At 60.3% G+C, this 27517-nt stretch overlaps 4 protein-coding genes across 4 annotated transcripts; 3 read left to right on the plus strand and 1 right to left on the minus strand.

Annotated features, from left to right (window-relative positions):
* Positions 1-3931: 3931 nt before the first annotated feature.
* Positions 3932-8251, plus strand: LOC130489784 (serine protease 55-like). The gene is made up of 4 exons (XM_056863575.1): positions 3932-4089; positions 5225-5481; positions 6509-6648; positions 7907-8251. The coding sequence occupies exons 1-4, from the start codon at positions 3932-3934 to the stop codon at positions 8249-8251; spliced, it is 900 nt and encodes a 299-aa protein (XP_056719553.1).
* Positions 8252-9847: 1596 nt separating this feature from the next.
* Positions 9848-17033, plus strand: ZMYND15 (zinc finger MYND-type containing 15). Its single transcript, XM_056863576.1, has 13 exons — positions 9848-10187; positions 10367-10589; positions 10821-10976; positions 11429-11589; positions 11822-12090; positions 12313-12544; positions 12649-12765; positions 14071-14159; positions 14751-14852; positions 15536-15665; positions 15829-15887; positions 16459-16619; positions 16862-17033. Exons 1-13 carry the CDS (start codon positions 9848-9850, stop codon positions 17031-17033), a joined length of 2211 nt encoding a protein of 736 aa, XP_056719554.1.
* Positions 17034-21140: 4107 nt separating this feature from the next.
* TM4SF5 (transmembrane 4 L six family member 5) lies at positions 21141-24771 on the plus strand. Its single transcript, XM_056863950.1, has 5 exons — positions 21141-21314; positions 22607-22687; positions 23262-23401; positions 23618-23810; positions 24726-24771. The coding sequence occupies exons 1-5, from the start codon at positions 21141-21143 to the stop codon at positions 24738-24740; spliced, it is 603 nt and encodes a 200-aa protein (XP_056719928.1). The 3' UTR covers positions 24741-24771.
* Positions 24772-25559: 788 nt separating this feature from the next.
* Positions 25560-26843, minus strand: VMO1 (vitelline membrane outer layer 1 homolog). The gene is made up of 3 exons (XM_056863577.1): positions 26655-26843; positions 26282-26403; positions 25560-25863 (listed from the first exon to the last, which is right to left on the minus strand). Exons 1-3 carry the CDS (start codon positions 26841-26843, stop codon positions 25560-25562), a joined length of 615 nt encoding a protein of 204 aa, XP_056719555.1.
* Between the last annotated feature and the right edge of the window lie 674 nt (positions 26844-27517).

Consider the following 27517-nt stretch of genomic DNA (forward strand, 5'->3'; position numbering starts at 1 on the left):
GGGCAGCGGCCCTCGGTCCCGGCGCGCCATCGCCGCCACAACGCTCCCCGGCCTGGAAAGCGAAAGGGAGCTGGCGGGGGCGGGCGGGGGGGGGAGCTGGCGGGGGCGGGCGGGGGGGGGAGCGCCTCCCTCGGGCCGGCCCCTGGGCGGCGGTGCTGCTTTCGCCTGTTCCCGCGGTTGCCTTCGCCGCCGCCTCGACGGCTTGAGCCGGGGCAGCTGCGGAGGCAGCGGGAGGGGCGAGCCTGGGCAAGGGGCAGCCGGAGGAAGGGGCCCGGTGGCCAGCCGGCCGGCCGGCCGGGGGGTGCAGTAGTTGGAGGGCTGGCCTGGGACGGGGGAGCCCCGGTTCGACTCCTTGCTGTGCCGGGGAAGGGCCCCCCAGACCACACGGAGAAAGCCATCGGCAAGCGCTCCGCTCCCGCTCTCCCCAGAGGCTGCTCCCAAAGCGTGCTGGGGGTCACAGCAAAGGGAAGGAGCCCCTGCAGAAGGCCGGGCGGAGCCGGCCCGCCACAAGACACCCCCCCAGGAGGCCACAAGAGAACACCCCCATGGGCACCGGCAGCTCGCCACTTGAACCACTCAACGCGCCAGCGGGGGCTCCTCTTTCACAGGCCTCGGGGCGGCAGGCCGATCCTTGCCTTTCCTTCAGGCAGCCCTCCCCCCACAACCGCGGGCCACCCAACAGGACTCAAGGCCAGGAGGCCAGCCCTGCGGCAGAGCCGGATGCCAGCCTTGCCCCCGTATGTTGACCCCTGGGCAATCCTGTGGCAGGAGGACCGAGTAACATCATCTGTGGCTCATCCGCTCACACATCTTCCTGCCTGACAGAAGCCGCCATGCGCCAGCTCCACGCCCTTCTGCTGCCCCCCCCCCCTCAGACAAACGTGGCCCCCTCTGCATGAAAGCAGCTATTTATTTATGACTCTTACGTCCCACCCTCCTCGATAAAGCCATACTTAGGGCAAATGTACAAAACCACTACCATGTCCAGAAACTCACGGCGGGGGGGGGGGGGACACATTTTAATCCCCTTGGACATTCTATTACAGATTTAAAAGCTGCTGGTCTATTTGTTATTCTGATTTTAACTGGAAATTATTTTAACTATTATATGGAGGCCATTGCCTTTTATATTTCCCAGGACCTCTGAAGAAGAAGGAGGAGGAAAAGAAGAAGAAGAAGAGTTGGTTTTTATATGCCGACTTCCTCTACCACTTAAGGAAGAATCAAACCGGCTTACAATCTCCTTCCCTTTCTCTCCCCACAAGACCCCTTGTGAGACAGGTGGGGCTGAGAGAGCTCTGAGAGAACTGTGACTAGCTCAAGGTCACCCAGCTGGCTTCATGTGGAGGAGTGGGGAAACCACCCGGTTCACCAGATTAGCCTCTGCTGTTCATGTGGAAGAGAGGGGAATCAAACCCAGTTCTTCAGATTAAAGTCCACCGCTCCAAACCACCGCTCTTAACCACTACACCACGCTGGCTCTGCCTAATTCCCCTGCCCTCCATTTCTGGATCTTCAAAGCAGACAATGCACTCGACCTTGCTTCAGCAGATTGAGGAGAGGTAAATTCCTCCTCTTTGGCCAGATTTGGACTCATCCCTCCTTTTCTCTGAAAAACTCTCCCCTTCTTTACAATCCCCGGCTCTCCCGCCCCCTCCCTGTGGCCGTTCCCAGCACAGAACCCTCTCTCACCCAGAGGCCTGGCGCTCACTCCCTTTCTGTTTCTCTCCCCTAACTCCTCATGCGCAAAGGCCCTTCTGAATGCCACAGTTTCACTCTTCTTGTGCTCAAGTGCCTTTTCTGATCCTGTGTATCCCACAATAAATTCTCAACCTCGCTTTGGAAAAGATCTGGTTGTTTTGCCATTACTGGCAGCCTGTCGGAGGCGCTTGGAGCTTGCTTGCCCCACAATCCAGGTAAAGCTTCCTAAACCAAGTAAAGGTTCTGCTCCCTCTCACCTGCAAGGGTTTCAGTCTTCCAGGAGAGGCAGGAGGCGGAAGCAGGAAGAGGTTTCATCCTGACACGGAGCTTAAGTTCCCACAAATTGGTCGTGGTTCTAGGAGAGTGTCCTGAACCCAGGTTAGACAGCCCACACATGTCTAAGGATACATGTGAGAGGGCACAACTGTGGTAACACTCTGACCAAAGCAGAATACAAATAGCTAAAATTTATTCCATAATGATCCAGGATACTAGTGGCTCTTGGGGGTGGGGGGGATGAGGCCACTACCCACCATAATTGGAGCCCAACAGCCCATGTGCTGGATCTCCTGGAGAGCCGGTTGGAGTCAGACTCCCCCCCCCCCCATGGCCTTTCAAGGGCAGTCTTGCTTCCTCTGACCAACAGCGGCTCCCAGCCGGGGTCTCGGGAGGAGCCTCTGTCATGCACCCCATATCCCCATCATGGGGATCGAACGGGGGACCTTCTGCACACAAAGCAGACCCTTGGCCACTGAGCTAGGGTTTTTTCTACTTTTAAATTTACAGACTCCTATTTCCTCCTACCTGGAAAGAACCTGGCAGTTAAATCTGCTCCAAAAGAGAGTGAGGAAAGAAGAAGATGTGACCGTTTGTTTTCGAATCTCTTCCCTGGGTTGCTTCTGCAAGTCTCCAGAATGGCCTCCCTCCCTCCCTCTCCATTCCTTATTCCTGTTTCTCCGCTGGCTGTCTCCTGCTCACGGCGAGTGGGCCACACAGCATTCCTGCCTCAATCAGTAACCAGTTCTTGTTTCACTGGGGATGGCAGTAGCGTATCCCTATATTTCTGTTTGCATCCGTGGCAGCTGCTGATCAAGGTTCCATGCAGCCATGTAGCTGCATGGCTTCAAAATTATGGTCATGAAAAATAAAACATTATCGAGCCATATTCATTTTGGGCAACTAAGAGAAAAGCAAAGTCCCCACCTGCAGGTCTGATTCAATGCTGTGGGTAAGGCAAGAGAGCCGGAAAAAGCAAGTGAAGCCAAGAGGCAGAAATAGCAAAGAGGGAAGAAGCAGAGTGTAAAGGGGCAGAGGCGGGAAGAAGCCAGCCGTCTGCTGAAGAGGACTTACTTGCAAGTAAACATTGACGATGGGGCCATAAGAGCAACAGGAGAGGGCCCCGTCCTGTGTGACGGAAAAGACGGACCCATCTCCTCTTCCTTCCCAGAGGGACTTGGAGGAGCTGGGGCAAAAGGCCCGGGGGAGGGGCAGTGGTTCTGCACCTGTGACATCACCTGCCAGAGTTCTGTGACCTCAGAGGGCGTATGCCAAAGGCCCCTCCCACTCACCGCTGCCTGCCGCTGCCTTCTGGGCCCGGCCAATGGCCCTTCCCGTGCTCTTTGGCCTCCTAGTCTCGGTACCAGGGACAGGGGCGTGGGCCCAAGGTATCGGGGCTGAGGGGGCACTGCCAGGAGGCGACACCTGTATAGGCAGGGATGGAAGAAGTGCCCTTCCCATGGTCTGAGACAAACCCCCCCTCCACGCCCACCCCACCGCATTCTTCCCCTCCCTCTGGTGATTCCACATTGCCCTGTGACCTCACCCCCACCTGGATGGCCCAGGCAGGCCTGACAGATCTCGGAAGCTAAGCAGGGACAGCCCTGGTTAGTATTTGGATGGGAGGCCACCCAGGAAGGCCAGGGCCTCCAAGCAGAGGCAGGCAAGGGCAAAAACCTCCCCTTAATGCCTCTTGCCTTAAAAACCCCTTGAGGGGGTCACCATGAGCGCTTTACATCCCCCCCCATGACTTCACAGGGGAGCTGTGATATCCTCTTCCTTGCGATGTGTCCTGATTAGTGGAACTGGGATGGCGCTGGGTGTTGCGGGAGGAATAAGAGGCAGACGGTGGGTTCTGGGGGGGGTGTCAAGGGCTTACTCACCGTGGCTCTGTTTCTCCTCCTCTTCAGCCTGCGGCTTTCGGCCAGAGTTTGATGGGCCCCATGCGTTACCCATGGCCGGGGGCCGCATTGTGGGGGGCACCAAGGCATTCCCGGGAGAGTGGCCCTGGGTGGTCAGCATCCAGACTACGTCGTACCACTTCTGCGGGGGATCCATTGTCCACCCCTGGTGGGTGCTCTCAGCGGCTCACTGCTTCCAGGATGCTACAAGGTAAGTAAGGTGTGGGGGTGACAAGCCAGGCTGGCCGGCAGCCTCAGCACCACACTCCGGGTGGGCCCCCTGAAACCGCTCTAGCCCCACCCATTGGCTGGAACCCCTTGACTGGAAGCCAGGCCCCCACGCCAAGGCCAGCGCACTCTCTCCCTCCAAGGTAGTCCCAGGCAAAGAACGGGTGAGGCCTGACAGAAGCTCAGAAGGATTGGGCGGGGGGGCTCGGCCTTTCCACTTGACTAGTGGGTAAAGGTAGTCCCCTGTGCAAGCACCGGGTCATTCTGACCCATGGGGTGATGTCACATCCCAACGTTTACTAGGGAGACTATGTTTACGGGGTGGTTTGCTAGTGCCTTCCCCAGTCGTCGACACTTTACCCCCAGCAAGCTGGGTACTCATTTTACCCACCTCGGAAGGGTGGAAGGCTGAGTCAGCCTTGAGCCGGCTGCCTGAAACCGACTTCCGTCGGGATCGAAGGTGGAAATCTCTCACTGTGCTGTGAGCCAGGATCTCTTCGTCCACCCCAGCTTGGGTCATTTGCATTTCTCAACCACCAAATTGGTCTGTGGCGGTACAAGTCACACCTGAGCCATTAGCTTGCAGAAGCCAGTAGAAAGGCGTCTTGGGGCATGTAAAGAGCGCAGACCCAGTTAATGACATTCTATTGTGAAATTCTGGGTGGGAGGCATCTCTTCAGAAGTGGTCCGTGCTGTTTCGTTGCATCTACTATTTTTTCTTACTGGGTTTGTTATCTAATAGAATAGGCTTTATTATGAGCCCTGCTCTGCCTGTGAGTCTTGCTAGTAATAAGATTACTGGCAAATACCTGGCACAGCTTCCCTCTCCCCTTGCTGATGAAGAGTTCTGCAGGACCTAAAAGCTTGCACAGCACACTGTGTCACTTTGGCTGGTCTCTTTGGCTGGTTTTCTTCAATGCAGGCCATGCACAGCTGCCCACAGATCTTCTGCGCACCAGAGGCATTTCACAGTTCCTCTGGACTGCCCGCCCCTCAACACGGAGGCTGCGTTTCTAGCCAGGGGACCCTGAGGTCCTGCCCCATGGATTCTGTGCTCTATTGTTTCTCAAAGCCCAGTTTTGAATGTCGGGGACTTTTGAAACTTCTCCTTTGCTTAGAACCAGCGGCATCAAGGTGGCGGCTGGCAGCAACTTCCTGGGCCAGCACAACGTCACGCGCTGGGTGCGAAGGATCTTCACCCACCCGCTGTACCACCCGAAGACGTTCGACAACGACCTGGCCCTCCTGCTGCTCCAAGAGCCCATCCCGTACAGCATCTACCACAGCGCCGTCTGCCTGCCCGACAACACCATCGTCCCCGACGACGACATGTGGGAGAACTGTATTGTCGCTGGCTGGGGGCTCACCAAAGCCGGTGGGTGCGCCCTGCCCCCGCGCCCTCTGGAACTTCAGGAAGCTCTGAACCCGGGGGGGGGGGGGACTCAGAAGCTGCTGGGCTGCCCCAGGCCGTGCAAGGAATCAGGCCCTCCCCTTGGCTTCCTGGCTCGGTGGGTGGTCTGGAACCCCCTTCCATCTTCTGGTCACTAGGGGTGTGGAGGGGGGAGGTAGTTGTGAATTTCCTGCATTGTGCAGGGGGTTGGACTTGATGGCCCTGGTGGTCCCTTCCAACTCTATGATTCTATGATTCGCCAGCTGTGCTTGCCAATCCCTGCTCTGGTCGACCTCAGAACATAAGTGCAGCCTGCTGGACTGGACCAGTGAGGGTCCATCTAGTCCAGCATCCTGTTCCATGTGGTGGCCAACCAGTGGTCCTGGAGGCGGGGTTGCCAGCCTGCGGGCGGGGCCTGCAGTTCTGGAATCACAAGTAGTCTTCAGACTGCGGAGATCACTTCTTCCCCTGGAGGAAACGGCAGCCTCAGATTGCCAATTCTGCGGCATCATGTCTTCGCTGTGCTCCTCCCCTCCCCAAACTCTGCCTTCGCCAGGCATTGCCCCTCAATCTCCATTAACTTCCCCAGCTGAAGTTGGCAACCCCCTCCAGAAGGAACAACAAACAGGATGTGCCCAGACAGGGAGATTTCGTGCCCAGCAAACAGATTTGGATCTGGGAGACTAGGTCTGAGTCCTCCTGTGGGCCCGCTGCCTTGGGGCCTCCTCCCCACCCCGCCTCAGTTCCCTGTCAGTAACATCGGAGGGCTGCTGATCAGCAACATCGGGTGGTTGTGAAGGCCGGGCTTAGCGTTGGGCTTCCCAGCCATTGGATGTGGGGGAGTGGGGAGTCCTACTCATCTGTAGGATCAAAGGGGTCTGCTGTTTTCATCACCAGGGGGCCAAGATCCGGCACCTGGGTGCATGGGGCACCGGCTCTGTTGTACCCAGGTCAGTCAGCTGAGGCAGGCTCTCTTTCTCCCCCCCCCCTCTCTCATATATGAGCAACCCAGGGAGCAACAAGGCCTCCTACGCGCTGCTGAAGGTGCAGGTGGGGATGGTCAACTGGCTGCTGTGCAGGAGGTGGCTGCCTTCCCTGACCAGGAACATGATCTGTGCTGGATTTGAGGCCGGGGGCAAGGACGCCTGCCAGGTAGGAGGGCGCTCTCCCTGTGGCTACTTGCCTCATCCCCTCCGTGGGCTCATCTGGCGCTAGGAGCTGTACAGAGAGCACAAAGGCCAATGCAGACCCCCTCTAGAGGGAGGGCAAGGGGTCCTAGGTGCAGGTGCCGCCATGGTGAGACTCCGGGGCGAGGGCTCCCAAAGGGCAACGTGGGCCTGGGGTGAGGGAGACAGAGGAGGAGAGAGCAGAGAGTGGGGGGAAGGAAAGCTGTCTGAGAGAGCATCTTTGAGGCAGTCTTGCTCAAGTTTCAGAGGGTAGCCATGTTGGTCTGCAGTAGAAGAGCTTGATTCAAGTCCAGCAGCACCGTAGAGATCAACCAGATTTCTGGGTCGTGACATTGGTCATACCTGCTTCTGTGTACATGTTTTGCTTGGTCTGGGTTTCCTTACAGCAACCCTCTTTTCAGGAGCATCCTGATATTGTCCTCTCTTCATCCGGCTTCTGTGTTTTCCCTTACTTTGTTTCCATCTTTCCCTTTTTGCTGTGGAGTTAGAGGGTGAAAGGTACAGGCTGCACATTTCCCCTCATAACTCCTATTGCGGGAAGGGGTGGGGCTGGGCATGGTTTTGTTGTGTGCATCTGGAGAGGCAGCATTGCTTCCCTCATAGGCACCGCCTTTGGGGCCTGGCTTACGCCATCTGACTGCACCAGAAGGACCAACGTTTTTCTAACAGCCCAATGCTGCCCCCTGAGCTACGTTCTCAGACTTTTCCTTCCTTGATCTGAGGTACATACCCTGCCTCACGCCAACCCTCACTGTCCAGCTGGCCTGGAGGTTACTGAAAAAAGCAGCCTTGCCAGCTTCTTTCCCCCGGCCTGCAGGAGCTCAAGCCATCTTCTGCACGTTTTCTTTTCCCACTCCAGGGAAGTACGTGCTGCCGTTTACTGGTGTCAAAAATTGGCATATCCCACCGCTGCCATGTTGCGGGAAGTGGCAGGGCCTGGCAGGGTTTTGTCTTGGACGGAGGGTCCTTCCCTCCTGCCCCTTCACCCCCCGAGCAGGCAAGGGCCTCGCCTGGCTGCCTCCCCTCTGCTGTTGAGCTCCGTTGCCGTTTGCAGCAGCAAGAGCCACCACATGGAAACAGCCTCCGTGTGGGTTCCAAACTCAGTAACCTGGAGGTTGTCCTTGAAGGGGGGTCCAGCCCTGGTTAAGGGGCTCCTTCCTCCCAGGAGATATTTTTTGGACTTCACCTTGACCATCCCTCTCCTTGTTCTCTTCTTGCTTCAGGGAGACAGCGGTGGACCGCTCATGTGCCACCCCCCTGGCTCCGGCACCCCTCCAGTCTGGTACGAAGTGGGGGTGGTGAGCTGGGGCCGAGGCTGTGGGCAGGCCCGGAGCCCCGGGGTCTACGCTCGGGTGTCCAACTTCCGGGCCTGGCTGGAAGCCACTTCGGCCCAGGCCGGCCGGCCCTTCTCGGTGCCTCAGACCCCCCTGAGCCAAGCCTCCATGCACGGATCTCCAGAGTTCTTCGAGCCGTGGCCCAAGGGTGGCAGCACCAGCTGGATGGTCGCTCCAGGGCTCCCCTGGTCTCTGGCAGGGACCGGGCTGGCTGTGGCTTGGCTGCTGCTGTGATGGACTGCTAGCCGTGGGGCAAATGGGTAGGAGCAGGGGGCTACCCTCACGGGAAGCTGCGGAAGGCTCTCCTCTGGGCACGGTGGGGCTTTCGTCAGAGATCAATAAATATATTCTTGAGTAAGCACGGCTCTCTCGATGGGGAAGATGCCCAGAAAGCAAGGCACGGAGACATAATAACCTGCCTGGGAGGGCGATTCAGTGCACAGCGGAAAGGGGGGAGAGGAGTGAGAGGCAGGTGGGGAGGAATGGGAAGCCTCAACTCGGCCCGGAAGCTGGATCCTGGGAGTCCGAAGGAAGGTAAGCCGAAGGAGAGCCCCCCACTCCCTCCCAATAAGGGGATGGACTTTTGCACACAAAAAAAAGAAGAAGAAGAACCCTTCCCAGAGCAAAGCCCTGGGCTCTTCTAGAAGGTCTCCAGCGGCGGGTCCCAGGGCTTGCCTTTAAAAAACTGGTGCCTCTGTGTTGTGGTGGGAATGTGAGAGCTTTAAAAAAAACGATCATTTATTAAACTGCCCTAGCAATGGGGTACTAGATTATTTGCTCCTCCCTGCCCCAGAGGAACAGCCATACCTCTGCCTTGCCAGGCTGACTAGAGCCCCTGGGCCAGGGAGGGCCTTGCCGGGGGTGGGGGTGGGGGAGCCCAGGAAGCAGGGGAGGCTGCCTGCCTGTCCCGAGTTCCGGAACCCTGTGATGTCACAGTGCAACCCGGGATACCCCAGCTATTGACCTTCAAAAGCGGGCTTCGCTTCAGGTAGTTGGGGACCACTGAGCTGGGTGGAGATGGGGAAGGTCTCAGCACCACTCTGTGGGGCAGGAGGGGGTTGGTGGTTCTTCTGGGAGTCCCTCCCAAAGATCCTTTGGTGGTCTGGGGAAGCGGCGTGGCCGGCAGCTGTGTGGGCTGGGGTGGGACCCCCACCATCTGCAGCCTGAGAGGGGCCTGACTGGCAGCCTCTTCTTTGAAACCAGCAGTCACCGGGGGGGTGGGGGGGCTGCTTGGTCAGTGGCCATGGAGTAACTGGGGACCCTTTCCTCACTTCTGTACTTGGAGGGAAAGGGCCCCTTGGGTCAGAGCAGCCTGTATCTTCTCAAGAAATGTTTCCTCTTGTGGTTCACCCCCACCCCCACCCCTGACGGCTGCTGCTGAGGAGTCCCCACTTCATGCAACCAGGTTGGGGCCCACCTTTGCTTCTCCCTCCAAACCTCCCTCGTGGTCACTTTGGTGTCATTTGTCAGGGTCCACCATGATCTCTTGGGTCAGTTGCCCTGGGGGTGTATTTTGGTGGTGGAGAGGCGAGAGCCGAGGCACAGAGAGGGCACCCCTGGAGATTTGGGGGCTCCGATGGGGTAGTCATGGTTGATGGCAAGCAGGGCACCTTTTGAGGAGGTGCCCTCGCCCCCTCCATCCACCCAGGAAGCCCTCTCCATCAAAGGTGTACGGGAGCTGCTTAGGGCTGAGGGAAATGTCCTCTGCACATGCTCTGAGGTCTTCTTCGTCCACACGCACCAGGGCGTCACGCTCTGGGGCTGAGCCCCAGCGACGGGGTGAGGGGCGTGGGCTGCCTCTCATGGCCTGGCCACGGTCCCTCCCCAGATATGGAGTTTGTCACTGGCTACCGGGCAGAGATCCTGGACTTTGCCGAGCTGCTTTTCGGCTGGTACCGCCGCTTCCTCCTGGACTCGGCCTGCCGTGGGGGCAGCGAGAGGCGGAAGCGACAGGAAGCCTCCCTCCGCCGCCTGCCTCCGGACCCGGCCCTGTGGGTCCTGCACGTGCTGGCCAACCGGGCCTTGGCCTTCACCGTGGCAGATCCTGGGCAGCAAGTAGGAGCCCGCTTCTACAGCGAGGAGGCCCTGGCACTGAGGGATCTGGACCGCTTCATCACCTTTGTGAGCGCAGGGGAGGAGGAAGAGGAGGAGGAGGAGGCATCGGAGACAGGTGCGTGATCCAGAGGCGGCTGGGAGAGTATGCTGTGCTCTGCCCACCGTCCTCAGAGGCGAGCACGGTGCCACTGGACACACCCTTTGTGGCGCTCAAAATGGGCCACCCACCGACCCCACCCCATGGGCCAGGCTCGGGTCTCGGAGCAAACCCTCCCTCCCTCGCTTCCCCTGCAGCCCAACCTCTCTGGCACGTCGACCACCTCCTGCTCCTGACAGATGAGCACGGCACCATCCTGGGCTTCGACTTCTCGCTGGGGGGGCCATCGGGGGCCTCCGGGCAGGAGCCCCTGGAAGCCCGCGCCATCGCCCTCCTCTGCCACAGCATGACCTGCCCGCTGGGAGCCGGGGAGCCCCGCAGGCCCAAGACGCTCACCGTGGGAGACCCCGCCTTGCACAGGTGAGGGCCGGTGGCAGAGATGGCCCCGGGTAGCCCTGTTGGTCTGCAGCCTAGGTGGCCGGGCAGCAGAGTGTGGGGGGCCAGGCTGAGGGGGCCAAGGCCCACTTCTTGCTCCTCTGGGCAGGATGGATCCCCCGGTTTCTTGCTTCAGTTTGAGGGTTGCCTAGAAGCCTCCCCCTCCCCCCCCCGCCAGCCCTCCTCCTAAGGCTTCTCGGCCACGCCCTCTTGCAGGTGCCTGGAGCCCCCGCTCTCTCGGCTGGGTGTGAAGATGAGCAAGGGGCCGATGCGGGGCTGGGGGCCAAAGCCGACGTTCACCTTCCACACCATGCGCGTGCGCGCCTGCCACGTGTGCAAGAGGCACAGCTTTGAGGGTCAAGTCACAGCATGGTGAGCACGTTCTTTCTGAGCATAGCCTCGTCCTGTGCGCTCCACCCTCCCGCATCCACGCAAGTGGAGGCACACGGGGGGGGGGGCAGGCGCACTGTTGGGCACTCGAGGGCGGGCTCCTCTCGCGTGGGTATGTCGCTGAGATCTCTTTTGCAGAAAACTCTCTCATGTACTTGCAGACTTTGTTGCCCTCCTGGGGGAGGCGGTGCGCACTGTTTCTTCTGGGGTACCAGCTCTGGGGCTCAGTCTCCACCCCAGACAGGGCCCCCTCCTGATTTGGTGCATTTTGGCACGGGTACCCCCACTGTCCCTGGCATGCTTCACTCTTGTGCCAGATATTCTTCTTTGCAGGATGGGCACTTGGGCAGCCGAATCTTGCAGGCCAAATCGCCCCCCCTGCTTTCGAGGGTTCCTGCTCTTGCGATTGCCTCTCTCATGCCCCCCCTCCACAGCCAGCACTGCCGGGCGGTCCTCTACTGCTCTGAACGCTGCCGCAAGCTGGACTGGAACCGCAGCCCGGAGGATATCGGGCACCAGTTCTGGTGCCAGCGCATGGCCGGGTATATGAGCCACGCCCGGGAGCTTGCCAACCTGCCCTTCACTTTTACCACAGGTGAGAGCCATTCCCGGCCAAATGGGAGGAGCCCATGGCCTTTTTTGGGGGGAGTACCCAGTGAGAGGGTGAGGGGCGGCACCAAAAAGGGTTTATGCCAAGGAAAGGTAGCTACACCATGAATGCCACGGTGGGAGTCGGGGGGGGGGGAGACAGAGGGTTGTGATCCAGAGACTGGGGGGGAGTAGGACACGTGGGGGACTCACCTCGCCTCTCCCTCTCGCCTTTGCAGAGGTGACGAGTGAGAATTTCAACAAGGAAGGCTTCCTGTCTGCCCGGGGGCTGACCCGGGGGTACTGGGCCAACGAGAGCATGCTGGTTAGGGCGCCCGACTACGGCATGGGTCTGCTTGGCCGGGCCAGGGAGCCAGCGGCCTTCCTGCACAGCGGTGAGAGGCGCCAGGCGCCAGGGAGGCTCCCTCAAGACCGGGCTGGGCAGGGTGGAGGCCGGGCGGCCGTGGCCGGCCTCTTCCTAGGAGAATTCACCCATCCCGTCTTACTAGTAGGGTTGCCAACCTCCAGGCAGGCCCTGGAGAGCTCCCAAAATTACAGTGGCTCTCCAGAGGACAGCGCTGGAGAAGACGGCTGCTTTGGAGGGTGGCCTCGAAGGCATTATTCCCGGCTGAGGTCCCTCCCCTCCCCAAGGGGTACAGAATCCAGGACCCCACCCCCCTCAGCCCAGTAACCGCAGGGCAGGCTGGCCATCCTCCTCTCCCTCCCACAGAGAGGCAGGGGTCCCCCTCCACCAGCCAAGGGCTGCTTCACCACCCAGCCCCGCTGCTGCTGCCTCCTTCGAGAGCTGGGTTGGGGGACGGGGGGTGGGCTTTATTCCTGGTTCTTGCACTTCCCTGAGCAGCTTTTCCTCGCAGGTAACCCCTTTGAGGCCCTGCGGCCAGAAGGAGGGACAGCTCTGCCCCCAGCCCCTTCGGAGCCCCCTGCCCCACGGACCTTCTTTGGTGAGGCAGGCTTACATGGAGGGGGGTGGAGGTGCGTGTTTGTTTGGTGGGAGAGGCAGGACAGCCACTGACCCCGTGGGGGTTCCTCTGCTCCCCAATGACAGGCTCATGGAAAGAATACTACCAATGGCGGGGGCTGCCACTTGGAGCCCCCCTGGCTGTGATCCTGAGCTACCCCCTGACCACCTACTACATCATCACCCAACTGGCCCCACAACACTGTGAGTATCAGAGGACCCGGCCTCTCGGGTTCCTGGCCCTCAGGACTGCCCCAAGAAGGGCCGGGGCCTCTGTGGTGCCCCACTAACAGAGCCAGAGCCCCTGGGAGGATGTGGAACTGAGAGAAGTGGGGGGGGGGCTCACCAGGCTGTGGGTGGTCCTGGCCAAGAAGACCCCCTTTTTAGCCCCAAGAGCATCTGGCCAAAGGGAGGGGGGTCCCACACCAAAGACATTTATCTCCAAGTGTGTCGATGGCCGGCAGCCCAAATAGAAGAGCCAGAGCGGCGTCATGCTTTGGAGCCAGCGTGGTGTGGTGGTTAAGAGCGGTGGTTTGGAGCAGTGGACACACTGGTCAAAAGCCACATGGTGTGTTTGATTAGGACCAGCCAACATGGCCCAGAACAGCATGCCAGCTTGGGAGTTCCACAGAATTCCTCATCAGGATGCCTGTTTTTAAAAGGGGGGTGTTATCTCAGACCGAGATCTGAACGCCTGGCTTGCATTGGGCTCACCTCCTGGGCAATGCTGAGCAGGGCTGCAGATTCAAAATGATGCCGGTATCCTGGGACCCCCTTGGCTTTCTGGGAGATAGAAGCAAGCAAGGGACCCGCCCCATGGCAAATACAATGGCCGGGCTAGGGTGGTCAGTGTCCAGGAGGGGCCTGGGTTCCTCTCACCGTTGAGACCACCCATCCGTTCAGGTCTGTCTCATGGGGCATCTTGGGCACAGATGGAGAAATCTGAGGCTGGCCGTTGGACCCCCCCCCCCTACACACAGCCCCACTACCCCAGGTCCTGCCTCCCAAATCTCCAGGAATTCACCAAGCTGGAGTTGGCAACCCAGCAGGAGATGCAGCTCCCTTAGAAGGCTGAGAGCAGAGGCAAAGGTGGCCCCTCCTTGTGTGAACAACACTGGCGATTCGTTTTGGGTGGTGCCCAGGAGGCTGACTTTGGACCAAGGGGTGGGGATTCTGGCTTCCTTGCTGCTAGCCCCACCCCCTCCACCAAGTTTCCTCGCTGTCACCCCTCCTGCCCCTCCAGACCACTGCCCTCCCACCAGCAACACATGCGTGCTCCTGTCCGAAAGGCTCCTGTCCGAGGGAATCCGCGCCCCCCCGCCACCCAACACAGCTCCCACCTCCCTTGCAGAAGCTGCATCAACTCTCTGCATTCCACTGCCAGCACTCCCCCCCCACCCCAGCGACCTGAGTATTCATGAACGTTCCTTACTGGCATAGGGGCCTTTCCCCTGACTCCTTCGCTGGCGCGTCCGTCTCAGCCCCTCTCCTCACCCCCCACCCTTGCAGTTCCAGAGCTGAACATCCTCAACAAGCAGTCCCTCCGCATCCACGTGGTGGAGGCCGGCAAAGAATTCGGAGCGCTCATGGCCTTCTGGGTAGGTGTTCGGATGTGGGGCAAAGAGGGAGGTGGGGGGGCAAGGGGTCTTTCTTGGCCCAGTCGGACAGCAAACCACAGACACCGGCTCCAACCCTGGTCACTTCTCCTGGCCCCCAGGAAGCGGCTTGTGGGAAAGGGCTGCGGAGGGGCTGACCCATCCGCGTGCCCTTGAGCCCCGGCCCCTCCCGGGCCTGTAAAGACGGTTTGGGACGCTTGGCCAGAGCCCCGAGTTGCCCTTTTGGCTCGGACTGGCTATTGGGGGGGATGTCCTGAAGGGCCTGGCTTTCAAGGACGACATCCCAAACGGTCCCCTGGGGACTCGGTGCTGCCCCGCAAACCTGCCCCTCGGCTGAGGTCTGCTTCACAGGCCCCTCCCTGGGTGCCCTTGGCCAGGGGGCCACTGGGACGAGGGCCCTGGCAACCCCTTCCCCAGCCACACTCCCCACCGGGCACCGACCCGAGCGCCTTGGAGGGGCCGGGCTGGGTCTGGCCTCCCTCTTGCTGAGGCTTCGTATCGATTCAGTCGCTGAACTACTGGAAGTTTTATTGCTGGGTCTGACGTCCTCTTTCAACCCCCCCCCCCCCGCAGGAGCTGTCGGTCTTGCTGCCCCACGTCTCTCTGGAGCTGCTCTTTGTGGGGGACACGCTGCCCCCCGAGCTGGACGGCCAGCAGTTCCTCCTGCAGAGAGACGTGAGTCCCGTCTCCCAGCAGCACCTGCCTCGCTCTCCCTGTGGGGCAGGGAAGGGCAGGGCGTGGGGCTGCCCGCCTCCAGGGAGGGGCGGGGCGGCTGGGGTTCCCCCGGAATTCCGGCTCCTCTCCAGACTACAGAGGTCTGTTCCCCTGGAGGAAATGGCTGCTTTGGAGGGCGGGCGCTGTGGCGCTCTGCCCCACTGAGGCCCCTGTCCTCCCCCAGGCTCCACCCCCAAATCTCCAGAGGTGTTTCCCAACCTGGATCTGGCAACCCAACCCCCCCCCCCCCGGCCAGGGGAGACCTGGCAACCCTAGAAGGGTATCTGCTGACATCTGCTCCCAAGCGCCGGGGAGGCTTCTCTTGTGCCCGGCCCCTCTTGGCGTCTCCACTTTCTCTCGGCTGCTGCACTCCTCCTGCTCTCTGATGGGGGGGGGGGAATTGGGTGCCCCCCTTAACTGGGGGGGTGGGCTCTCTGACCCTTGGCTCCCCTGCCTGGCCTCTGCACACACAGGCACTGCTTGCCCAGAGGAAGCCTCCGCCCCCCCTGACCCCCGTTTTGCTCCCTAAGCCGGGCGTGGCCTCCTGAATTCCCACCCCACTCTTTGCATTGGGCCTCCTCAGTGTAGGTGGGGACCGAGAGTCTTGACTCAGTGCACTTCTCTCCACACACCCCCGTTTCCAGGAGGAGCAAGGAGTCTCTGTCCAGTCTGGGTTAGCTGCCAGGTCCAAAGGGGGGCGCCGGGAGCTGCAGCTGGGGTTTAGCGCCCGCCCCTACCACCTTCTGCAAGCCCCCAAGCCGGACCTGGTCATTGGTGAGCAGAGGCGGGAGAGACCCTCCCCCAGGGGTTGGGCCCTGGAACCCCAGGGAGCAGAGGTGGCCTGTGCCCCCTGGCCGGGGAGTGGGGCAGATGAGAGCAGGGGAGGAGGGGCTGGGGTCAGTGGTGCTGATGAGATGCCCCTCCTCCTCCTGTCCAGGGTTCAACTCTGGCTTTGCCCTCAAGGAAACCTGGCTGAGTTCTCTGCCGCGACTCCAGGTAAGAACACCCCACACTCATTGCCCAGATCTCCCCCCCATGCCTACCCCCCAAATTACCCCCACACAGACACACACACATACACACCTGGGGTTCTCAAGCAAATGCTTTTACCTTGAATGTTTATCCAAAGATGCACCACGCCAAATCAATCACAACATTTCCCTGTGTGGTACTGCTGGGTCAAGCAAGTGTGTGTCAACACGGGGTTTCCCATGTTTAATCTGGCAGCTCACTGCTCAGCACAGTCCGCGTCAGATTTTTTTGGGTCAGCATGACTCCCCAGGCGTTTGTAACGAGGACTCTCGGTCAGCCAGGAGGCCTGAATTCTGAGATTTCCGAAGGGAGCTGTGGAGACGCATGTGGGTCTCTATGGAGATGTGATCGGGGCTGACCCTCCTCCACACACAGACCCCTGGGCACACTAGGGTTAGGCTGAGGGGACCATGATGCCTGGGCTCCATGAGGGCACCCCTGCGGCAGCAGATCCATCCCCCCCACCCCACCCCGATGGCCGCCCGGGCTGCTCGCTTCTCTTCACCCTCTGCTCCTTCTCTGTCTTCGCCCGCAGTCCCTCCGGGTCCCGGCCTACTTCACCGAATGCAGTGAATACAGCTGTGCCGTGGACGAGGCTGCTGTCTCCATGGCGACAGGGGGCAGCGCCAGCCCCGCCCACATGAACCCCTTCCGCTCACCCTTTCGCCAAGCCGGCATCGACAACGCCATGCCCTGGTGGGTACCCTTCGGGGCTCTTGTTGACTGAGCCGACATCTATGTCCCTCTGCGACCATCTCTGGCCACACCTGCCCACCCTGGGCAGGCTGACGTGGATGACCACTGACCCACACTCTGTTGACCCCCGACAGCTGATGGTGGGCCTAAGCGTAGGCCAGCCTCTCTCCCCGCCCAGTCACCCATATAGACACTCAGAGACACTCATGCACGTCCTTTGCCCTCTGACCTTTCCTCGCCAGGTACGCCAATGCCTTCATCTTCCACCTGATATACAAGGCGACTGCCAACAACCACCGCCAGGGCCCTGCCCCTCCCTCCCTGCCGCTGCCAGCCAACGGGAACCCACAGCCACCCCGCAGCCGGCGCAAGGAGAAGAGGCAGATCCGTGCGGGAGGGCGCCGGCACAAGTGATGGTCGTGGGGAGGGAGAGGGAATAAAGGACGGTGCCTCATTCAGTGTTCTTCTGTGCCCTTGATCTGGCAGCCTGCCCAAAGCGCCTATTCCCCTGGCAGTGCCCTTGGAGGGCAGGGCCAGCTGCTCTGGGAAGCCGTGCCCGGCTGAGCGACCAGTGGCCTCTGCCTTCAGTGAAGGGTTGTGCTCGAGGAACCCTTCTCAGTGCCAGGACTGAGCCCCAGAATGGAAAGCTATCATGAAGCAGGGAGGGAAACTTAGACATGAAAAAATAAAAGTGGGGGGCTTCTGAGCCTGTGCAAAGGGCACTGTTCCCTTCCTCGGTCATCGCTTGTCCCTGAACCTCTGCGGAGGGGCTTGGAGCTGCTGGGTCACGGGCAGGCTTGAGCCCCACTGTCTCTCGTGTCAAGGGAAAGGCACTCTGCCCATGTTCAGAGGCACAGTGCTTGGGGCTACATTGTGCCTTCCCATCAACCTCTCTGGTAACAGCAAACCGCCAAGCTAGAACCCCTTCAAGCCCAAGCAAACGGAAACTCCTTTTTGGAACTGGGTGGGATCCGGTCCGCTCTCCCACTCCCCTCCCCACCGGCCAGCCCCAGTTCTTGTGCATGTGCAAAAAAGGCAGAGATCCCCTCCCTCCGTTGCCAGCAGAACCACTGGCTGGATTCAGCCCCAGGCCTCCGCTTTGAGAACCCCCCCCTCCTGACTCTTTCTGCATGACACGCACAAGCCCCACACCCTGCAGGGCTCCAGGGTCATTCCTGCAGGAAAAACCCTCACCTTTCTGTGCCCCCCCCCCCGTTCATCCACCAGTGTACATGGGGGAGGGTGATCCCCCACCAGCACCCCCCACATGTGTTGAGGTGGGGCTGCCCCATCAAAAAAGTCTTGCAGGGGTCCAGCTCTGGAAGTGGGTGTGTGGAGGGGGGGTGGTCTGGCCATGGCTGAAGGCTCACTTGCTGGTTCTTTATCCCAGGGCTGGAGCTGCTGGAGGGGGGCAGGCTCCCTCCTGATCCCCAAGCCCCTGGGGTGGGTGGGAGAGACCAAGTCCCCAAGGGGGGGGCAGGCTGAGGAGGCTGGAAGGGCAGGGGAAGGGGTAGGCTGAGAGAAGAAAGAGCACTGCTCTCCGCTGCCCGCCCCACTGTGGGCCCCAGCAGTAGTGTTGCCAGGTCCCTTTTCGCCACTGGCAGGAGGTTTTTGGGGCGGAGCCTGAGGAGGGAGGGGGTTGGGGAGGGACTTCAATGCCATAGACTCCAGTTGCCAAAGTGGCTATTTTCAACAGGTGAACGGATCTCTATCGGCTGGACATCAGTTGTTATAGCAGGAGATCTCCTGCCACCACCTGGAGGTTAGATAAATATAAGTTAGCCTGCTGTATAGTGAGCTAGCAAACAAGGAACAGCAGAAAAAAACAAACAGCGATGCTTTAAATGCTATAGTAATCTTATTCAATTTAGGCATGTACAAAAACACAATTATGAATTCATTATGTGTACAATAGTATGCATGAAAGTCAAAATCATATGGTTAAACACGTTCAGTCACATGCGTTAAACATTAAAAGTAACAAGAAAGTCTTTGCAAATATATCGCCAACTTGCAACAAGGTTGCCAACTGAATTGTACACAGAAGTGTCTTTTTTTGCTAACCGCCTGGAGATTGGCAACCGTACCCAGTAGGCCTGCCCAGAGAGGATTCTCTGCCAGTTCCTTTGCAGTCCGCAGCCCTGCGGATATGACCCCGGAGTGCCAAAGGCAGGTTCTTGGGAATGAACACCTTCCCCACCCCCCTGCGTTGACTCTGGTGGGAGGGGTCCCCAGGGGAAGGGCGCCCTCCTCGTTCCAGGAGTGGCTTTCCCACTTGAAGGAGGGGGGATTGGGGGGGATGCATAGTGAAGGATGGGAAACAATTTCTTTTTTTCCAAAGTGGGGCTCCATATGCTCTGCACATGTGCGCCCTTTCATGTGTTGCAGTGCTCAAGGGGCAGAGATGGTCAGAGTTTCAGGCAGTCAAACAGGGCTGTGCAGGGTGGTTCCCCACCACCCCCACCCCACTCCACCTCCAGCGCCTGCTTAAACATAAAGAAGGGAATTAGGCCCACAGGGCTGGGGATGCAGATGCGGGGTGGGGTGGGGAGACAGCCTCCAAATGCTCCAGCATCCGGCCACGGGACCATGTCTTTGTGGCCGTGGCCTGACTCCCTGGTCCCTCTGCCAGAGCGGCCCCTGAAGGTGGCTCGGATCTTTCCAGGATGTGGGGCTGCCTGCTGTTTGGGGGAAAGGGGCTATTGCTTGTGCCAACGGTGTCAGGGGAGGGGTCTGCGTAAGCCCACGGCAGTTTGGATCGGGGAGGAAAGGAACGCTGGAGCAAGGGGCAGGATTCTGTGTGCCTCGGTCCCCCGGGAAGGACGGGTGCTGTCTGGAGCCCAGGAATCTCCTTGTCTTTGGACCAAGATGGTTTTCAGCAGCCCTGACCCCAGGCAGCCTCCCCCAGCCCCTGCTGTTCAGCTGCCTCTGAACATGGAAGCTCTTCGTGGCTATTAGCCACTCTCAGCCACACCTACCCTGCAGGGTTGTTCTGATGACAAGACAGAGGGGAGACTGATGCCCACTGCCATGAGCTCCTGTGACAGACAGTTCCACAAGTTAATGGTGCACAGTGTGAAGGGCTGCTTGTCGACCTGCTGCTCTCTACGCTGTCTTCAGCCTGAAGGACCCTTGTGGCAAACAGCCACCCAGCGGCCTTTTCCCCATCAACCGCACCCTCAGCCCTCCTGCCGGTGAGCCCCCAGTGGAGGATTCCCCCCCCTTCCCCAGGCAAACACGCCTCCCACTTCCTTGGCAGAAGTTGCTCCGGCTCTCTGCCTTCCGTGCCCAGCTTTGGTTGCCAGCTCTGACTCAGGGCGTTGTGGAGATTTGGGGTGGGGGGGTGCCGGGGGGGTGCCAGAGTTTGGAGAGGAGAAAGCGGCTCTGCGGAATCTCCCGTCACTCTAGGACTCTGCTTCCCCTAGACTCCGGGGGAAGCACCACAGGCTCCTCTCTCCGAAGCTGCCCTTTCCTCGTGGGGTGTGTGCGTGTGTGTGTGTGTGTGTGTTGATCTCTGGGGGTGAGCTCTCCAGGCCCCACCCTGGGGCTGGCAACCCTTCAAGCAATTTGAATATTCTGTAAGATCAGCAGCTGGGGGCGGGGTCTTCAGGAGGCATGTTATAAAGGTGTGAAGAGGGACCCCCCCCCCAAAAAAAGGTTGTGTTTTGAGAAGACGACTCCGTGGAAAAGACCATGATGCTAGAAGTGGAAGGCGTAGGGTTGCCAACCTCCAGGTACTAACTGGAGATCTGCAATTACAATTGATCTCCAGCCGATAGAGATCAGTTCCCCTGGAGAAAATGGCCGCTTTGGCAATTGGACTCTATGGCATTGAAGCCCCTCCCCTCCCCAAACCCCGCCCTCCTCAGGCTTCGCCCCCCCAAAACCTCTCATTGATAGCGAAGAGAGACCGGGCAACCGTAGGAAGGCAGCAGGAAAAGAGGGAGACCCCACATGAGAGGGATGGATTCCAGGCCGCTGGCCAAGCCCTGGCCAAGACCCACACCAGGCCGCTCAGTGGAGGGCCTCTGGGAAGCCCCCCCCCCTCAGAGGGGTGCCAGGGGTTGGAAGCGACATGACGATGGCACAAAACGCACCCCTAAAAGGGTGCCTGCTCAGCCAGGCGAGGCTCCGTACAAAGTGCCCCCCTCCCACTCTCAAAGTGCCCCCCCGCACCCCAACATCTCTGTTGGGTCCTGCCCCTTTGAGTCCTTTGGGATTCAGGCAGCTCCCAGCTCAGAACGCCCTGCGGATATGGGGGGGGAGTGGGCTCATGGGCCTGGCGGTGACACAGACTGCAGGAAAGGGGTGTGGGTCTCCGTGGCCCCCGCCAGGACAGTCCTCCTTGCCACCCGGTCTGGCCTAGTGGAGGAAGAGGGGAAGGCGGGGCTGGAGGCGGCGTGTGGGGGGGGAGGCTTCCCGCTCTTCCAGCCCTTTGCACGCCTTATCTGCAAACGCACTCCCTGGCCAAGGCCTCCCTGGCGTCAGAGTCCCACTGCTGCCCGCCTTGCCGGTGCCACCATGTGCACGGGCAAATGCTCCCGCCTGCTGGGCCTCTCCCTGCTGACCATGGGCCTGGCCTGCATGGTCGCCAACCTCCTCCTGATGTTCCCCAACGGGGAGAGGCGCTGGGCGGCCGGCAAAATCACCTTGCAAGTCTGGCTGATGGGGGGCCTCCTGGGCGGGGGCCTGATGGTGAGTGCCCCCGTGGCTGCCCAGCGGGCAATTCTGGGAGCGGCCGGAAGGCGGTGGGGCTGGCAGGGAAGGGGCTGCGCCCTCCAGCATCCTTTCCCGGCACAGCTAGCAAGGGGGGCAGGATCCGGCTCATTCTCAGAAAGGGTTTTTCTTTGCGGGGGGGGGATCCCTCTATGTCAGGGTGTCAAACACATTTGTTATGAGGGCCAGATATTACATAAATGTTACTTGGTCGGGCGGGGCCAATGCCAGCCCAGATCGGGACTGGGGTGGGGGGGTTGCCTTGGCTGGCTCAGGGGCTGGATAACCGCTCTCAAGGGGCCAGATCTGCCCCTGGATGTTTGACCCCCCCCCCCGGTCTATGTCCTTTTGGTTACAGAGGCTGAACAAAGTTGCCATCTGCCTGTATGCATGTGTGTGTGGGGGGGTGAGGGGCCCAACTCACTTCTTGCTGACCTCTGTTCTGTGGGGCACCCTCTGCAACTGGGGAGGGGGGGGTACAGTCCTGTCTCACAACCTGGTCTGTGACTTTGGGATAGCTGCAGTGGCCTGGGGGTGGTGGTGAGAAATGTGTTCCTATTAATTGAGGGTGAGGATTAAAGCCCGAAATCTGGCAGGATCCCTGCTCCAAGGCTTTCCCCCCCCCCCAGATCTCCCATCACCTCAGTTCCCCCCCCCTGTTGGCACCTGCCTTCCTCTTCTCCCTGCCCGCGCTCTCCACCCCCTCCTCTTGAACTCTGAGCAAACTCTGCCCCCCCCAAAAGACAACAGACTGTTTTTATCTGGCCTGGGGAGGGAAACTGAAACAGCACCTCCGTCCTTTGAGTGCAGCGCCCTCTGCCCCACCCCCCTTTAGGGCTGCCAACTCCGGTTTAGCAATTTGGGTGTTGGACATTTGGGGGATGAAGCCTGGGGAAAGAGGGGTTTGGGGAGGGGAGGGACCTCAGTGGAGTACAGTGCCATAGAGGGGGCCCCCTCCAAAGCAGCCATTTCCTCTCGGGGAGTTCTAGGTTGGCAGCCCTGGAAAGAGGTCGGGGGGGCAGGCAGGGCCCGCTGGCACTGAATAGCTGAGCACGGGTGTGCCTGACCAGCGCCTGAGCCCCCGCCCACAGAGCCCTCTGTCCAGAGCCCCCGGCCAGCAGCACCCAGCCCCACTGCCTAGGAAGGGAGACACACACACACCCCGTGCCCTACTCCAAGGCTCACCTCGCGCAGTGCTTACGCCTCCTGACTCGCGTGTGAACAGGCTGAAGCGTGTCTGACCCTCTTCTCTCCCTCCCCCCCCCCCGCAGGTCCTCTGCACCGGCTGCTCGGTGGTGCGGGCCGGTGGGAAGGGCTGCTGCGGCTTCGGGTGCTGTGGGAACCGATGCCGGGTATGGATGACGCGGGGCAGAAAGGGGGCACCACTGGGGGGGTGGCGGTGGCAGAGTTCGGAGGGAAGCCGATGTGCGCCCCCAGATGGTACTCAGTCCCACAAGCAGAATATGGGGTGTGTGTGACCCCCTTAGTCAGAATTCCCTTTTCCGAATTCTGCTGGTGTGATGGATCGCAGGACCCCTTCTGGCACAGCCGGCATTTCGGAGCACCTTCGGTTGCAGTGGAGTAGCCGGGCGGGGTGGACTGCCTGCTCAAGTGAATTTAAACTGGCTCTTTGCGTTTCTAAAGAGAGGGGTACAAGGGGGCGGGCCTGCCTGGGAGCAGCCACAGCCTTGGGGGGCTACCCCCTCCTAGCCCCGCTGCCTTCCCTGGTCAGATCTATAGGGAGAGACAGGCCATGTCTGTCCACACATACACACACGGGCGCACAGAGGTTTGGGCATCAGGCTGCTGGAACCCACCCCCCTCCCTCCCTGTCCGGAGGGCACTGAGGTTCAATCCCATGGAGCAAGTGGGGGGTGGGTTGGTGGGTGTGAACAGCCCCCATGTCCTTTCCATGCCCCACTGCAGATGCTGCATTCTGTTTTCTGCTCTGCCTTTGGGGCCCTGGGGGGCCTGTACTGCCTGTCGGTGTCCTCCACCGGCCTGGCCAACGGGCCCTATTGCGAGACGGCGGATGGCAAGTGGACATCGCCTTTCAAGGACCTCAGGTGAGGGGGCCACCTATGGAAGGGGGTCCGTCAGCTGACTCATGGACCCGTGCCGGAGCACAGGGCATGCACAGAGTCCCGTCCCCCCCTCACTGTGCCCAGTGCCTAGGCAGACGCTGCCCCTCTGGGGCCAGTGCCATACTTGGTAGGGGAACATACCCGGGGCTCCGTGGTTTCAGTGTCTCTCCTCCACCCCCACCCCCACCCCGTCCCCAGTGAGAGCTACCTGGGCAACCGGACTCTGTGGGACCAGTGCGTGAACCCCCCCAACGTGGTCCTCTGGAACGTGGTTCTCTTCTCCATCCTGCTGGGGCTGGGGGCCCTGGAGGTGGTGCTATGCGGCATCCAAGTGGTGAACGGCCTCCTGGGGACGGTGTGCGGGGACTGCCGCAAAGCAGCTGACCGGGCGGTAAGAGGGCTGGCAGAGGGGCCACTGGGAGCATGACGGAAGGGGGAATCTTTGGGAGCTGGAGACTATGGGTGTTCAGGGAGTGGGGAGGGGAAGGTCTGCTGGGCGAGGATTCCCCCCTCCGGGTTAGGAGTGTGCCCAGTGTCCACCAGGTGTCCACCAGGGCAGGGAGACAGAGGGACTCTCAGCCTCTTGCCCTTAACCCCCCCCCCGGGAATCTTTCCCCCAGCCCTTTCACTTCCTTCTCTGCCACTGCAATGTTTGTCAACATACTATTGCTGACAGTTTCCCCCTGTGACATTTGTGAACATTCTGTGATCCCCAACGCTGAGCTCACAGGCACCTGGCAAGAGGCAGGTGATCAGTGACCTTTGCCCTCTCTGTTGCGGGGTATGTAACCCACGGAGTGGAGCCACTACACCCCCCACGGCCAACTCTAGGGGCTCAATGTCTGGACTCCATGGCCAATTGGTTGTGGCTGTGAGAGCGGAGCCAGCCCGTCAGTGGGGTTATGGGCACTGAGCGCCGAGCTGCTGCAAGGTGCGGATGCCCGGGGCGGCTCCCAAGAGCTCTGGTTCTCATGCCAGGCTGAGACCTCTGGTGCAGCTTGTGTGGCTTGCTGCACTTTATTTGCTGTGAGACGAGAGGGTGGCGGGAGGGCAGGGGGGTCCCCAGAGGGCGGACGGTTCAGCCTCTCTCTCTCGGAGAGGTGCCAGCCCCGGTGGGGACAGCTTCCTGGCACTCTGAAGACAAGATGACCGAGTTTCAGGTTCCCCCCAGCATGCCAGACCCAGACGATATGTCCGATACCACCACTGTGTGGGCCACGTAACCCCTGCCAAGGTGGAGTCTGGGCCACGAATTTGTGAGAGTCCCCCCCCCCCGCTTGACGGCTCCCATGGTTTTCTCTGGCAGGGTGAAGGCCTGTGAGTCTGTGGGGGAGACGACCGCCTCGCCTAAGACCCCCACCTCCACCAGCACCAGCAAGGCGAACACTCCTCTCACCCTCTTCCCGTTCCCCTTCTCGCTTGACCACTGTGCTACGCACTTTGCAAGATCATTTCTTTATTGAGTGATCCGTCCGGGACAGAAATAAACCTCTGTGTTTGTGACGTCCGGTCCTGGAGATGAGTGTGGGGAGGGGTTTGGGCGGACGGAGGTCCTGGCAAGAGGAAGTTGGCGGAGGGGGGAGGATCTGAATCTGTTCCCCAGGGAATGGCTGGGGGGAAACTTGCCTACATGGGAAGAAAGCTTCCATACTTCTGAAGGAGGGGGGGTAAGAGAACAGAAGTGGGGGGCGGAGTCTTCTGAGGGGTCAAGGAGGCAGCAGAGAGTGCAAATGGGGGGCATCAGGGTGAGGTTGCAGAGACAGGACTGCCTGTGGCTGCATCGGGAAAAGGCTGAGCAGTGGATAAAAAGATTCTCTGCACATGCTCTGAGACACCTCATTCCAAGATGATCCCTAGCAAGATTTGGTGATGGGCAAAGACTCTGGACATGCTCAGGGGCACTCTCGTCATGATTATTGCTCGACATCTTCTAGGACCAAGCCCTGAATGCAAGTGCTGTGGCTGAGCCACGCAGATGGCAGGAGTCCCATGGCGGGAGGGGTTAAGCTGGAGTGGCGGGGTTGGACAGGCTGCGACTGACGTGGGGCCCTGGGCCAGGCTGCTGGCCTGCATTGCTCACAGTTCCCATGGGGTCAGGGTAGGGGGGTAGGGGTGGGCTTCATCCCTCCGGGGGGGGGTCTCAGTGGTTGCAACAAAGAAAGCGGACATCGTTGAGAGCCGTGTCGTCCCTCAGGGCCCCGCGTGGCAGCTCCTGCTTGGTCTGGATCCCACACAAACCCTTCTGGCAGGGCGGGCTCCATGGACCATACTCCCCCCAGGACAAGCCGTGGCCCTCCAGGTTCTCCCCGCCCGAGCAAGCAAAACGGATGTTGGTGGCACCCATGTTGTCCTTTAATCCGCCCCGGATCCTCTCTACTCGCAAGGAGAATCTCTGCAGATACCCGCCTGGGGGGCACCAGATGGGATCTGACCATTTCCCCCACCTGGAAAGAAAGAAAGAGAGGTGAGGTGAGGGGCCAGCGGAGGACAGAGGCCTGGGGGATGGGGCACAGTGGGGAGGGGGGAGGCCAGCCCAGCCTCCAGCCTGGCTCTCAGAGTCTCTCACATGCCCCCCCTCCCCACACCAGCGCTTTTTTTAAAGCACTTTTTTGCATATCTGTCAAAGGACTTGGCAAGCAAAACAAAGAAAAACTTTGCAACCATTGAGTGCGTGTGGGGGGGTGAGGATCCATCAAGAGTGGATGGGGGGTGAGGTAGCGGCACCCCCCAAAGCAGAGGCTCCCTCCTTCCAACATCCAGCAGCCAGGAATGGGGGGGAAGGTGGCAGCCAGCCCCCCCCCCAGAACCTCTCCCTGAGCGACACCGCCCCCCCCCCTCAGCGCCCCCAAGCCAGGCTCTCACATGCCGCTCTGTGACTCCACGGCATGGTCTTGGTGCTGGTCCCCGCGGCCCCCCTGCGTGCAGTGCAACCGGATCCCGTTCATGCCGGTGTCGTCGTTGGCCAGGCCCTGGTAGGCTTCCACCTGGGAAGGGAGAAGAGAGGCTGGGCAGGGGGTCGAGGGGTGAGCAGGCTATGGCCCCCCTCCCTCCCAGGGTGAAAGGTGCCTGTCCTTCGCAGTGCCGTGGGTGCTTTCGGTCGCGGGTGCTGCCTGCAGCTGCACGCTTTCCCTTCGAGGGCCTGCGTTGTGTGGAGACCATCCCCAAGGTAGCGCCCTGGGTCCCATTCAGCAGCAGGAGGGGGAACCCCAAATGAGGGGGCTGGGGGGGGGGTTACCTTGATGCTGAAGCCTGTGGCATAGGTCCCTTCTGGGCACATTTCCTGCCAGGCCCAAGCGCCCCAGGGGCCACCATTGGACACCTCGATCATTGGGAGGCCTTCCAAGGCCCCTCTCCTCTCTGCCAGAGCTCCGGAGAGCACCACCACCCAAACCACGAAGCCTTTGAAGCCAGCCATGCCCCCCATGGCCCAGTTACGTGATGCCCACACACAGCGGGCTTGGTGGTTTTATGCCCTGCGCGTGGGGCACCTGAGACACACCTCTCATCCCACAGGGATTGGCCTCTTTAGGGGGCGGGCGGGGGGTGGGGGGCTCAAGTGGCGGCACCCTCTGGGGTTGCTACACCTCAAGGGCCCGTTCAGCCGGTTGGGATTAGCCAAGGAAGGTGGGAAACAAAAGAGCACCTGAAACCGGAGCCTCCGGCAGGAACAAAGGGTGTCCTGGCATCAGAGCCAGCCCCGGGTGTTCTTTCCGCATACTCCACCCCACAAGGAAGCTGGAGTGTGTAACTGTGGGGGGGGGGATCTGTTGCCGAAGACACCCAGAGGATCATCCAGAGGTCATCCCCTTTGCCTGGAAGGCCTGGCCTCCTCCCAGGCCCAGACCTTTGGAGAGGTTGGTGGTTACCCAGCAGTGAGCAAAAGGCACTCTGTGCAGGCTCAGGGGAACTGTCTTTCCCATTATTCCTTCACATGCTTCCAGGGTGTAGCATGGTGCATCCGCTTTTTAACCAGGAATGTACCTTGCGGTATCTTAAAGGCTACGGAAGGAGGCTCTTTCAGGGCTTCATCATCTGCACAAAATGTATCCCAGTCTCCAGAAGACACACTCAGCAAACTGGGAAGAAAAAGGCTCTGGG

The sequence above is a fragment of the Euleptes europaea genome, chromosome 18 (genome assembly GCF_029931775.1).
Source record: "Euleptes europaea isolate rEulEur1 chromosome 18, rEulEur1.hap1, whole genome shotgun sequence".
NCBI lineage: Eukaryota > Metazoa > Chordata > Lepidosauria > Squamata > Sphaerodactylidae > Euleptes > Euleptes europaea.

Bases quoted from the DNA above. Each gene is read 5' to 3' on its own strand.
- LOC130489784 (XM_056863575.1), top strand. From the start codon at position 3,932: ATGGCCGGGGGCCGCATTGTGGGGGGCACCAAGGCATTCCCGGGAGAG. The intron at 5,482-6,508 runs GTGGGTGCGCCC...TGAGCAACCCAG, and splicing joins CTGGGGGCTCACCAAAGCCG to GGAGCAACAAGGCCTCCTAC. The intron at 6,649-7,906 runs GTAGGAGGGCGC...TTCTTGCTTCAG, and splicing joins GGGGCAAGGACGCCTGCCAG to GGAGACAGCGGTGGACCGCT.
- ZMYND15 (XM_056863576.1), top strand. From the start codon at position 9,848: ATGGAGTTTGTCACTGGCTACCGGGCAGAGATCCTGGACTTTGCCGAG. The intron at 10,977-11,428 runs GTGAGCACGTTC...CCCCCTCCACAG, and splicing joins GAGGGTCAAGTCACAGCATG to CCAGCACTGCCGGGCGGTCC. The intron at 15,888-16,458 runs GTAAGAACACCC...CTTCGCCCGCAG, and splicing joins GTTCTCTGCCGCGACTCCAG to TCCCTCCGGGTCCCGGCCTA.
- VMO1 (XM_056863577.1), bottom strand. From the start codon at position 26,843: ATGGGGGGCATGGCTGGCTTCAAAGGCTTCGTGGTTTGGGTGGTGGTG. The intron at 26,404-26,654 runs GTAACCCCCCCC...CTCCCTTCCCAG, and splicing joins CCACAGGCTTCAGCATCAAG to GTGGAAGCCTACCAGGGCCT. The intron at 25,864-26,281 runs GTGAGAGCCTGG...CTTTCTTTCCAG, and splicing joins GTGGAGTCACAGAGCGGCAT to GTGGGGGAAATGGTCAGATC.
- TM4SF5 (XM_056863950.1), top strand. From the start codon at position 21,141: ATGTGCACGGGCAAATGCTCCCGCCTGCTGGGCCTCTCCCTGCTGACC. The intron at 22,688-23,261 runs GTATGGATGACG...GCCCCACTGCAG, and splicing joins GCTGTGGGAACCGATGCCGG to ATGCTGCATTCTGTTTTCTG. The intron at 23,402-23,617 runs GTGAGGGGGCCA...CCCCGTCCCCAG, and splicing joins TCGCCTTTCAAGGACCTCAG to TGAGAGCTACCTGGGCAACC.